At 38.8% G+C, this 13,589-nt stretch overlaps 1 protein-coding gene across 7 annotated transcripts in view; it reads left to right on the top strand.

Annotated features, from left to right (window-relative positions):
- tnk2b (tyrosine kinase, non-receptor, 2b) overlaps positions 1–13,589 on the top strand; it is a 244,856-nt gene that overhangs the window by 109,305 nt on the left and 121,962 nt on the right. For 5 of the 7 annotated variants that reach the window (XM_060834696.1, XM_060834689.1, XM_060834693.1 and 2 more), the window contains exon 1: positions 1,730–2,059. The exons of the other annotated variants lie outside the window; for them this stretch is intronic. In XM_060834696.1, coding sequence (XP_060690679.1) covers positions 1,997–2,059 — 63 coding nt within the window. In that variant the 5' untranslated portion in view covers positions 1,730–1,996. Of the gene's footprint in view, positions 1–1,729; positions 2,060–13,589 lie in introns of those variants that run through there. 7 annotated transcript variants of the gene reach the window in all.

Below are 13,589 nucleotides of genomic sequence, written 5' to 3' on the forward strand. Positions count from 1 at the left end.
CATTTTGAGACTTGCCATTGTTGTTATTATATATAATTTATTGAGTTTGAATTTAGAGAATACTGGGCGATTTGTTAGTAAAGGAGCATGGGAAGACTTTCAAATGGTTCCCAAAACTATGCTATGCTCTCAACTCCTCTGAGGCTAGTCTGACTCCAGGAATATTGCAGGTACTATGAGATATCTGTAGTACAGTAGAACACATTTGGTTCAGAGTGTAAGGTGCTGGCCCTTTCCATACACAGGTGAAAGTTGCTGTCGCCAGGAATAAGAGTTGGAATTTCAGCATAAGGTCCTGTCTACCATTTTCAAGACCTCTGTAGTCAAACCAAATCTGTGAATATCCAGTGCATGATGGTTTTAACTCCTGTGAAAATAATGCCAATAAATAATACCAATGTAAATAATATCAAGAGAACTGAATGCTGCAAATCAGAAACAAAAATAGAAATTGCTGGAAAAGCTCAGCAAGTCTGGCAGCATCTGTACAGAGAAAGCAGAGTTAACGTTTCGGGTCTGGTGACTTTAAATCTGAGGAAAGGTCACCGGTCCTGAATGTTAACTATGATTTCTCTTCATCAGTTTGTAAATTGGCCATAAAGCCCCATTCTATTAGTGCTACATATCTCCCTGCTAATTAGGGTGTTAGTTTTTTTTTCAGTTCGCGTGCCGATGCTCCTATTCTCCAACTGAATGCTACTAAATCTTCCGTTTTTACAAAAGTGCAGGTACACATTTTTTTAAAGAGTAGTTAGCTGCTTCTAGTTTCTGCTCCCAGTTCTCCTGTTCCAGCTCCTGCTTTACTGCCTTGTTCATTTTTTCCCCAACTATTATATGTAGCCAATTCAAATGGTTTGTATTTTTTCTAAATCTGAAAGTCATTGATACACGATATGTAAACATGAATAGACATTGCCCTAATGTACGAAAGAAACTGGGAAGACCTGCAGAATCTGTATTCTCGTGCTTGAGAATTTTTATTGCTCTTAACCTGTCACAGATTTCTTACAGTCTTGCCTATATGAAATCACAAAGTTTTAAATCATGAAAGCATTGCTTTCAGAATAACATGGAAGACCATTCCCCCCACTCCCTCTCTGTTTATAAGTGCACATCTTGGTATTTATTGGATTGAAACAATATCACTTGACAACTTGAAAATTGCCAATTTGACAGATTTTTAAAAAATAAAAAGTAGTTATTAGTTTGCTGCTGTTTAAAATCAGTGTCCCTTTAGATGCTAGATGGATGCTAGAGAGTGTGCAGCTTGGGATTTCTGTTGCAGGCTGATTTCACTGGGGGATTTATGCAAGAAATTGTAGGTTAACTTTTTCCAGCTTTAAATGCAGGACAGAGTACAGCACTGCTTTATCAAGTATGCTCCTTTGCTGATTTGATTTGGTGGGAGTGTGGGAGGGAGTGATGGGATGTGCATGTGTGTGTGGAGTGGTTAGGGGGCTGACTGGGGGGGAGTGCGAGAGAGAGAAAGAGAGCGGATGGTAGGTTGGCGGTATGTGAGGAGGCGTGGAGAATTGCCTTGTTAAACCATCAGCTGAGGGGCCCACAGGAAATGAACTCTCCATCCTCCAGTTAATATTGACCTCCTGGCTTCTGTCCAAGTTGTGCTGCAGTTGAATAGCAAAGCAGCACAGTTTTACCATTCAGTACTCGGTCGACTCCTACAGCGTATGGCAGCTTTGAGACGAATGTTATTGGAGAAAGCTGCTGTTTCTTCCCTCGTCGAGAAATCACTTGAGTCATAAACAGTGAACATGTGAAAATAAGTTCTACTTTTATAAATTCCAAGTTAACAGAAAATGTTGGGATGTAGAATTGTGCCCCCGAAAAAAGTGGCAGTTTTCCCATATCATGGGAAGTTGAGAAAGTTTTACTGCAGGGAGAGTGGAATGGATAATTTGGAATTCTGGACTTGCTTAAAGGAAGAACATTATAAATTTGATTACTGAGAAAGTAAGGGACAGATCACGGCTCAAGCATGCGTCGCTTTGACAAGCTGAAGAAATCCTTTCCATTTTTGGCACGATTTCATGTTTATAAAGTAAGTTGGGTGGTTTAGATTTTTTTGAAAATGGCATTTCTTGATTTAAAAAAACAGCAGTTGTTGATAGGCCTAGATCATAAAGAATGAAAATGTGCTATTTTTTCTAAGACTAATGAGTATCAAAGAATTTACCTATGCTAAACATGCACCTGATGTGAATAAATATGAGTATGTAGCTTGTAAAGCTGTTCAGTATCTCATATTGACGTATGCACTAATTTGTTGTATATTGTTATGATGGTGTCACAGTTAAAGGATTCACTGCAATGTGTTTATGCTCCTTTGCTTGGTAAGGAGCTTCAAACTTGTAGCAGTGCAATTCTCTCTGATCACCAATGCAAGTAGAGATGGTTTTCTCTGTTTTACAGTTACATTAACATTTTCATTTACGTTAGTCGTTAAAGGGGACTTTTACTCCTGAGTGTCCAAGAAGTTCGTTATGCAGCTATATGACATTCTACGGGCTTAGTTCAGTCAATAATATAAAAGAATGAACAAAAACAAACATTACTTTTAAAGATTGTTTTTAATAATGTGGTTTCCTTGTTGGTCCAAAATGGACTTTTCCTCATGTTGAAGATAATTTCTTTCAAAGCCATTTGAAAGTTTTACGATATGAACTTTTCTTTTAAGGATGATCAACTAGAGAAGAGCTGCTCTCAGGGGTGCTGGAGTACAGATTAGATACAAAAAAGATTTTGCAGCCAATGAATTGGTCTGATCATGTTTCAACTGTTATCTCTTGGGATGACCTTGTACTGGCTGACATTTTTTTTAAAAAAGCTGTAAATGCTGGAACCTGCAAAAAATGGCCCAAAATGCAGGAAATACACAATAAGGCTGCCTTCTTTGAAAACAAAAAGGCAGCTAAATATTTCATTTGTAAACATTTATCTGGACGTATGCACACCCGAAGCATTTGCTTGTCTTCCCTTTTCAGAGGCTGATGGACTTTTTAGGACTTTGCAGATTTAACTTATGAGCACCAGATTTATTTATTTGTTTTCCCCTACTCAATTTTATTGCTCTTCCTTCGGCATTTTGGCCATGAATGGGTTTTATCCTGTCCTCCCCCAACCTCCACACACATTTTGTAACAGTAGTCCTTTTATAATCAGAAATAGGACCGCTACCTAATTTTCATATTTCTCTTGCTAACTGTAATGTAAATTGTGTTTCTGTCAATGGTGTCAGAAAACTACCTCACATGTCCCCATCAAATAGTGCAACGTTTCGAGAATAATCTCCTCTATTTTCCAACTCTGGATAGAAAAATCACTTCGCAAGTTTGCAGAAACTCACTTGCAAGTGGGCCAAACATTTTCAATAAACTGTGTGAGCAAGGAAATATCAATGTTCCAAAACGTAAACCCTAATTTAACGTCCATTGTGGAAGTCAAAAAGCAGAAGGCTAGTGTAGAGGACAGATAAATACATTTTGTGCCAAGTGTTCTCCAATATTTATTTATTGGGTTAAAACAGTTACGTAACAGTTGATATTAAAAAGTAAAATTCTTTGCCACAGTTGGCTGAGTGGAGGTCTGCTTGATGAGGACTTCCCACTCTGAAAATATTACTGATATGAATGTGCTCTAGAATATAATAGCGGTTATTGCTATCTCTGTAATCTCATCTGGCCCCTTCTGAGCATTACTCGTTTTAACTTCTGCTATTGGTGACTGCCTTCAGTTTTCAGTGCCGTAAAGTTCAGGAATTCTCCTTCTAAGTATTTCCATCTTTTTTTTCTCTCAATTAAGGTGCTCTTTAACAGACATCTATGACCAAGGCTTTGGTAGTTTGTCTTCATACCCCCTTATGTTGCTATATATTAAATTGTTTGATAACACTCTTGTGGACCACCTGACAGCATGTTGGTGTTATAATACACTCAAGTTATTGTTGCTTTGAACCATCTTGTGAATCAAATGGAAGTTATCTGAATCCAGTGCCAGCTAGGTTTGCAGGTTACTGTTATCCTACTAATAGTTTATGGGATTAGCCAAATCATTGGTGGATAAATATATTAGTAAGATCATGTGATATAACTGCACTAACATCTGGGATTCAGATGGTGTGGGTAGTGATTTAACACAATAATTTAAAAGCAAAGGGATCAAGGAAATGATTTGGAGGAAGTCCTACGATAAAACACAAGTGTGGAGCAGATGGGAAAAAATGTTATGTGTACAAGAACAGTTGTGAGGCAGCCAGTGAGCTGGAAGGATACACGGATAGCAAAAAATAGAATTTGTAGACTTTTGGATTTGAGAGGGTTTTTTTTGTCATTTTCATCTTGTTAATTTTATTATGAGGAATGGGACACCTGACTGCTTCTCACTCCCACAGGTTTGTGAAAGGATTACAGTGAAAACGAAAGACCCAGGAGCACAACTTTGCATCAATATGATCAGTTTTGAAGCATTCATTAAGTTGTTAGACAGAATGCCAAAATGTGCACATGCTTGCATGCCATTCTGCAGTAAATTTTGATAAACTTAGGTTTGCCTTGGGTTTGTTTCTATTCTGACATGCTGATGGTGTGTCATATCTGGATCAAACATGTTTGAGAAGAAGGCTACCTTAAAAATGGCAGTCTGAGTTGAATATTGAAAAGAAGAAGAATAGGAAATGGTGATAATTTAAGACATTCATCAGTTTAAATCAATAACTATAACAAACACCTTGGAAATGATCATTTTTTTTAATAGTATGTTACATTATATCAGTTTATTAGCATTTGTTTGCTCTCTTTTGTTGCAAATATTCTACTGGTATTCTCTGGATGACCTGTCTTTTATTGAGGTTGCAGCTATTTTTCAAACTGTGTCGATGGCATAAAAGGATTTCAATTGGGCATGATTGATCTCCAATTGCTGTGGAGAGAATTAGCTGTTCTGTACAGCTTACACCCAGTACTTTCATATCACTCACATCATAATTAAATACTGAAAATATTGCTTTCTGTGTACATTTTTGAACAGTCAAACTCTTAAATGTGGAAGAGCTTTCTTGGAGTGAGGTAGATTGCACTTTAGAATATTTCATTTCAAGTGTAAATCTTTGAATGTAGATCCCTTTTATTCTGAACTTTCCACCCTGTATGCACTTTTCCCTTGCATCCTCTCCCCTTACATAAATCCCCATCACAATGTGACATTTAATTTCCTGTATAATATATGCTCAGGGTCTGACTAGTCAAAATTGTCAAATGTATGCTATTTGCAGTCCACCTGAGTTTTTGTGCAGCAGAATGCTCACTTTGGAATGGTAACAAATCTATAAACCATGGCCAGCTTTGGAGCTGTGCCTTGCATGATTGAGAAATTAATTCCAGAATTTACTGTTTTTGTTTTTTCTGCTAGACTGCACCGCTAGGTGGAATGAAAACTCAATGTTTTAATTGACACATGTTTTTAGTCTCATTCGCTGTGCTCTTTCTTGGCTGAGGACGCAGGTCTGTCCTGCAGCATTTATGTTACACATGTTTTCTTCAGTCAGCAATATGGTGTGGCTTAGCAACAGGTAACACCAGATATAATGGGATTTCATGCAGCCTTGGGTTGGGCTGTGTTGGTATGGGGAAAGATTTGTGTGACATAGTAGGAGATCAGCTGATCCATGTAGCCTATCCCACACTCAAGATGGCTTTAGCTTCATGACTAGCCAATTTCTCCCTGCCTACAGTCTGTAAATATGTAATCTTATGTAGGATAAAATAAAAGATAAAAAGAATACCATAAAGGGAAAAAAACTCTTAAATTCACTCTAATCCTTTCATGTGAAAATATGATATAATCTCTAGATTTGCCTTTTATTTTGAAACTGGAGAATGACAGGCATCTGTTTTGCGTGTTTAAAACAGTACAAATTTGTGGGTGAGTGTGCCAGTAGCCAATGATGGCGTGTTTTGCTAAGCAGCTGCATAATCAAAAATATTTAGCTAGAGGAGGCGTTGAATCGTCCACTTCAAGGGATGATTGCTTGTGACCACTCTGTTTCCTGCTGGGTGGACTGTAATTGGCACAGTTTTTTTTGTGTACGTTGTTTGTTTAGAATCTGATGTTTGCAAATAAAAAAACTTGCTCTGCACTCTCAAAATCAAATTCATTTGTCTGGTGTGAAATGTGCCACATAGAACACAGCTTTTTAAAGCCATTTCCAGAACAGTGATAGCACTGTGCTTTTGGAGAGAAAACACTCAACTCCCGGCTGCCTCATTCATACTTCAAGATGGCCTGTACAAAAGTGGATTATGTTATGCAAATTCAAACACTTTCTAAGTAGAATTGTAGTGAAAGCTACAGTCTTGGTGCTTGGACTCTTGCAAACCAATTTTGTTTAGAGATCTATAATGATCTATTTTCTGTGACTAGAGCTGGTGCAGTGTAACTTCAATGGAACTTCTAATTAATTCATCTGGGCTTTAGTGACTCTTTCATTCCGAATCACTATTGTTATAAGAAATTGTTTTATTTAATGTACAAATGCTAACTGAGGTTGAATCGTGAATCATGTATTGGAAGTTATTGCTTCAAAAGGTTACAGCTGACAGTCTATTATGGGATGAGGAAATTGCACTTTTGACTTTGGGGGGTTTGGATAGGTTAATTATTCCATAGTTTCAAAAGTGCTGTCAGTATTTTTCAACATGTGCTTTGTACACCATTAATTTGAATGATAGAATACTTTTCTGAGGACCAAGTTCCATAACCCATTCTGTTATCGGATGATTTCAGACATTTATATTTTTATTTTTTCTCAGGATTGTTTTTTGTAATTGGGTGAGATAGTAGCAAAAAACAGTGAAAATTGGCTGCAGTGGTTACTGCTGTCCTCTGTATCAAGCTTCATTTTTCTTTGCACTGCAACACCCCAAAACTCAGTATATATAAATACTGGTGGGAAGGGGTAAGGCTCAGATTCCTGTCACACTTTCATTTTCCTGTCTCAATTTCCCTGTTGCCAACCTAGCCAAATTTTTTTAATGTTGCTGAATGTTTTAAAATGCCTTAAAATGCTTTGGTGAAGTAACCCTGTATTGAAGTTTTGCATTACTTTTTCACTATTGTAGAAACAATTATATGCATTGTTATTTTATTGGACTTTAGTCAATACTGCTGTCAGTCAATATCAAATTTATAGTCGACTGCGAAAGTCGCATCGTCCTGACAAAATAATGTCTGATTGTCAGCGCTGAAAATGTGTTGCTGGTTAAAGCAGGTTAGGCAGCATCCTAGGAACAGGAAATTCGACGTTTTGGGCCAGAGCCCTTCATCAGGAATGAGGAGAGTGTGCCAGGCAGGCTAAGATAAAAGGTAGGGAGGAGGGACTTGGGGGAGGGGCGATGGAGATGTGATAGGTGGAAGGAGGTCAAGGTGAGGGTGATAGGCTGGAGTGGGGTGGGGGCGGAGAGGTCAGGCAGAAGATTGCAGGTTAGGAGGGCGGTGCTGAGTTGAGGGAACCGACTGAGACAAGGTGGGGGGAGGGGAAATGAGGAAACTGGAGAAATCTGAGTTCATTCCTTGTGGTTGGAGGGTTCCCAGGCGAAGATGAGGCGCTCTTCCTCCAACCGTCGTGTTGTTATGTTCTGCCGATGGAGGAGTCCAAGGACCTGCATGTCCTTGATGGAGTGGGAGGGTGAGTTAAAGTGTTGAGCCACGGGGTGGTTGGGTTGGTTGGTCCGGGCATCCCAGAGGTGTTCCCTGAAGTCCAGCTAAGTTTTTGCAGTGAGTCTTTGGGTCTTGTTTTGGGTCACTAGAATAAGCAGCGTCTGGAAGTCAGATATTTGGAGGGAAAAAAAAACTGTTTTTCACACCATTCAAGTGAAGTTCACTGCCAGCTAACCATAAGTAGTGATTGTACAGAAATCTGTAATCCAAAACGATTTAGTGTGCTATGTCATGTCAAATTGTTTTCTCTATTATTTATAATATTCAGCAGTATGGTTCTAAGAGAATCTGTATTACGCTAATATTTAATTATTCTGTTCTCAATTTTAATCACTTTGTAAAGTTCGATATGTGACTTCCCCTTGTTAGCTTGACTTTTGGCTTCATTTTGCTGGAAAAACTTTGTTGCAAATCCTGTTATTGCATTGAGTGTGTAAAAGACTTTCTCATGACTTAAAGAATTGCTTGTTTTTTGAGTCATGAATTGCAAGAAATTTATGCATAATGGAGGGTTGGAATTTAAAATTATTGAGAAATACCATGTTTGTTTGGCAAAGATGAAGAGGAATATTGTGATTGGAATGATCTTTGAATGATTTAAAGAATTCCACCTGCTATGTTTGCATTGACCAAAATGCCAACACAATATCCCACTGGGAGAACATACATAGGTTTCAACAAGATAGTTCACCTGACTTTTCTTCTAACTTGGCTTGCTGGTAGCAGTTTTGCCTTTGAGTCACATTGTTTGTTCAAGAGTCACTCCAGAGATTCGCACACATCATCTAGGGTGACATAGAAGTGTAAAACTGAGGGAGTGCTGTATACCGAAAGTGCTATCTTTCTGATGAAATATTAAGCTGAGAGTCTGTCTGTCTCCTCAATGCACATAAAATATCCTCAAGCATTATTTGAAGAAGAGTAATTATTCTTGATATCCTGGCAATATTTATTCCTAAACTAACATCTAAAACAAGTAATTTTATACTATTTGTGTGATTATTACTGTACACAATTCCTCCATAACAACAAAGACTGCACATCAAATTTCTTTGATTGTAAAGTGCTTTGAAATATCCTGAAATCATACAAGATACTAGAGAGTCAAGAGTTTTACAACATGGTGGGAATCCCTTCACCCCATTGTGTCTGTGCTTGTCCTCAAACATCAATTTATTCTAATCCTAATTTCCAACATTTGGCTGATATGCTATGATGTATTAAGTATTAATTTAAATAGATCTTAAATGTCTCGAGAATTCCTGCTTGTACTATCCTTTTAGGCAGTGAATTCCATACCCACAGCCTTGTGGGTGAAAAATTATTTCTTCAAACTGCCTCTAAGTCTCCTGCTCCTTACCTTAAACCTGTGCCCCCCCCCCCCCGGATATTGACCTCTCTACTAAGGGGAATACGTTCCCCCTATCTACCCTGTTCAGGTCCCTCATGTGCACGTCACATTTCCCCCTCAGCCCTCTTTGTTTAAAGAAAAACAACTCCAGCCTACCTAAACATTCACATAAAAGCAAATTACTGCAGATGCTGGAAATTAGGAGAAAGAGACAGTTAACGTTTTGAATCTGGTGTGACTCTTCTTTAGAATTGAACTTTAGTTCTGGCGAAGAGTCTTACTGAACTCAAAACTTCAATAGTGATTCTCTCTCCACAGCAGCTGCTAGACTTGCTGAGCTTCTCCAGCATTTCTTGTGTTTGCTCCAGTCTATGTAGTCTCTGTTCATTGCTGAATTTTTCCAGCCCAGGCAATCACCAGGTGTTCTGAGGAAGGGTCACTCGACCCAAAACGTTAACTCTGATTTCTCTCCATAGATGCTGCCAGATCTGATCTCTTTCAACAAATTCTGTTTTTGTTTCCAATTTAATGCATCTGCAATTCTTTTGGTTTTTATTTAGTATCCTGATGATTCTCTTCTGCACCTTCACTGGTGCAATCACATCCTTCCTGTAGTGTAGCAACCAGAACTGCACACTGTACTCCAGCTGTAACCTAACCAGGGTTATATACAGCTCCACCATAACCACCTTGCACATGTATTCAAAGCCTTGACTAATAACATATATAATCCCATATGCCTCCTTAACCATCTTATCTACCTGTTCTCCTGCCTTAAAGGATCTGTGGATACACACCAAGGTCCTTCTGATCCTCTGAATAATAGGACTCAGGGAAGTACAATGTGTACTCGCTTGCCTTCTTGGTCACCTCACAACCTTGTACCTTTCAGATTTAAATTCTATTTGCCTCTGTTTAGCCCATCTGACTAGTCTGTCTATATCATCCTGTTTTCTCCTCACTATTTGTCACACCACAAATATTAGTGCAAACCAACTGACAATATTCCTACATTCATGCCTAGGTCATTAACTTACACAACAAAGAGGAAGGTCCCTATCACTGAACTCTGTGGTATGCCTTCCAGCTACATGAACACACTTTGACTATCACTCTCTCTCTTTTTGCCACAAAGCCAATTTTCAATCACATTTGCCAATTTGCCCCTGTTCCCATGGGCTCTTCATGTATAAATAAATTTTCATATAAGTGCAAGCTTTTGCTTTTTACATTATTCACCCTTTAAAGGAGGAGTTTCAAATAGCTTTTCTCCTGGACTCAGTAAATCAGTTAATACAAATGAAGCACATTTATGATGCTGCACCTTCTTAATAAAGCAATATTAAAATTTGTGTATTGAAATTAAATGAAAAAATCCTTGATTTGACAAAATCCAGCTCTGCTCTTTGCGGTTTCTCATCTTATTTCATATTATGAACGTGTCCTGATGTAAATCTTTAGCCATTTATATAGTTGGTTATGAAAGACTGAGTTATATTAACTGATCTGATTTGGTGAAATGTGATAGTATTTAAATGTCAAGTTTTTTTTATCACCCTCTCATCAGATGATAGTTGACTTTTTGTTGTTTGAATATGTCCAGGTAGCAAATGACTGCATCCTTTGTACGTCTCCTTATATATGAAGAATCTGATATGAGATTGACTTGAATGACAAAAGTTCTTGTTGATGGTGCCTCGGGAAACTTCTGCAGTAGGATTGCCTCTGGCATTCCTCTGGTGGATGTTGTACATTTGGCATAGATGATGCAGTACTTTTCCCACTTGTTGGTAGATATCAAATGATGTTTGCAGTGTATGCTGCATTGAAGCATTAACAAAATCCTCATCAGGAAGTGCCAAGTGGATGATCCATCTTGGTCTCCTCTACTGGTCCCCAGCATCACAAAGACCAGTCATCAGCCAATTCGATTCACTTGATATCAAGAAATAGTTGGAGGTACTGGATACAGTAAAGGCTAAGGGCCTTGACAACATTCCGGCAATAATACTAAAGACTTGTGCTCCAGGACTTGCCGCTCCTCTTGTACAAATACAACACTGGCATTTACCCGACAATGCAGAAAGTTGCCTAAGTATGTCATGTACACAAGTAGCAGGACAAATCCAACTTGGCCAATTACCACTAGAATAACAGTTATCAATTGGTATGTTCTTGATCATGAGCAAAGTGGTTAAAGGTGTCAATAACAGTGCTACCAAACGGCACCTGCTCAGCAATAACCTTTTGGTGACTTTGTTTGGGATCCACAGGGTCATTCAGCTTCTGACATCATTACAGGATTGGGTCAAACATGGACAAGAGAGCTGAATTCCAGAGGTGACAGAGTGACAGCCCTTACCATCAAGACTACAATTGACCAAGTGTGGCATCAAGGAGTCCTAACAAAACTGGAATTAATTGGGATTGGGAAATGTTTCCGCTGTTTAGTCTCCTATTTAGCACATAGGACGATAGTTGTGGCTGTTGGAAGTCATTCATCTCCGCTCTAGGACATCTGTGCAGGACTTTCTCAGAGTAGTGCCATAGGCCCAACCTCCTTTAGTTACTTGATCAATTACCTTCATCCATCACACGATCAGAAGTGGGGATGTTCGCCGATGATTGTACAATGTTCATCATTCACAACTCCGCAGATACTGAAGTAGTCTATGCCCAAATGCAGCAAGATCTGGACAGTATCCCGGCTGGGGCTGACAAGTGCCAAGTAACATTTGCACCACAAATGCCAGAGAATGACCATCTCCAATAAGAGAATCGAATCACCATCAGTTGACATTCATTGGTATTATCATCACTGAATCTCCTGTTATCAGTACCCTGGGGTTTGCCATTGATCAGAAACGGATAAGACTTGCCATATAAATACAGTGGCTGTAAGAGCAGATCAGAGTCTAGGAATATTGCCCTGTGTAACTCCCCTCCTGACTCCCAAAGGTTGTCTACTATTAACAGGACACAAATCAAGAGTGTGATAAAATACTTCCCACTTGACTGAATTGCTGAAGCTGCGCTCACACTTAAGAAGCTTGAAACCAGTCAGGACAAAGCTGCCTACTTAATTGATACCATATCCACTGCCACCTCCACAGATGCTCAGTAACAGCAGTTCCACTCCAAGCCACTCCTCATCCTGGCTTGTAAATATATTGCCTTGGTCAAAATCCTGGAATTTCCTTGCCAAGGTCATTTCTGGGTCTCCCTGCGGCACACGGACTGTAGCAACTAATACCAGCCCAGCCAGCGATGCCCATATCCCAAAAGTGAATAAAATCAATGTTATCATTGAGATTTTGGCACAATCTGTCACATGCTAACTCCAATATCCAATGAGTCTGCCTTCAAATTTAGTGCTGAACATATTACAGATTATATATTGTAGGGATGACATTTCCAAATCATGTAATAATGCTACTAAGAAAGTTGGGGTGCCCAAAGGTGCTTATTGAAAGTTGTTCTTCATTTTTAGTGATTTGTAATATGGGATAGTGACAATTGCACAACCTGAGTTATGTTAATAATTATATTCATGTACTTGGAAGTAGCATTTCTTTGCTGTAGTTTAAAATGATATGGTTTTAAACAATTTTCAGTTTGATTTTGGCAATGTTTGCAAAGGCCAAATATTTTGGTGGCTTATTAGATGTGAAGTAGACTGTCTCAGTGTCCTTGTGATTGAATTCATTGCTGGAGTTTGAGAAGTAACTTGAGAAGCCTGGTTAATGAGGATTGGGCACCACAATTTGGCTAATTTATTCAAAATTTATGTAAACGTCTGGCTAAACCAAATTTCTCACAGGCTTCTTTTTCTCAACCTTAATTCTAAACTGCACCCATTACATAGTTTAGCCCTAGAGTCTTTTTTTTAATGAGATGTGAGCATAACTAGCAAGACCAGCAATTGTTATTCAGACCAACTAAGTAGTCATAAAAACATTATGAAAATTATATCCTTTTGAATGGAAGTGTGTAGCAATTCCTGCCACAATTACAGATTTGTTGTCCAGGGATTTGCATGGGAGGCCACTGCTGTTCACCAATTATTTTCGTTATTGCTGCAGCTCATTCCTAGCGTTCCTGCACCCAGCTTACTCCAATGGTGGATCATACTGTATGTGAGAAAGTAGGTCACCCTCCACAATTAATTAACTTGTGCAACAGAATCCTTTGCCAAAGTGAAGGAGTAATATCATCTAGGATCTGTTTGCTCCCACTGGCAATAAGGAAGGTGATTAAGAGGGTGAATGCCTCTGAACTAACTGGATTATGTCTGAGTGAAAGAATTTGGAAGGGTACTTCTCTGGTAGTAGGGGAGGACCTCTGTGAGAGTAGATGTTAAAGATTAGCTCTGGAAGGGTGGAGTTAGAGAATGGTTGCTAAGAGAGAGGGGAAGGGAGAAAAGTTTTTTTGTGGAACTGATAGTCTGTTTCGCCCGTTGAATACAGTTTTTTTTCTGTTGAAAGTCTAGTCCTCAGAAGTAGTGAAA

Source organism: Hemiscyllium ocellatum, chromosome 13 (genome assembly GCF_020745735.1).
Source record: "Hemiscyllium ocellatum isolate sHemOce1 chromosome 13, sHemOce1.pat.X.cur, whole genome shotgun sequence".
Taxonomy (NCBI): Eukaryota; Metazoa; Chordata; class Chondrichthyes; order Orectolobiformes; family Hemiscylliidae; genus Hemiscyllium; species Hemiscyllium ocellatum.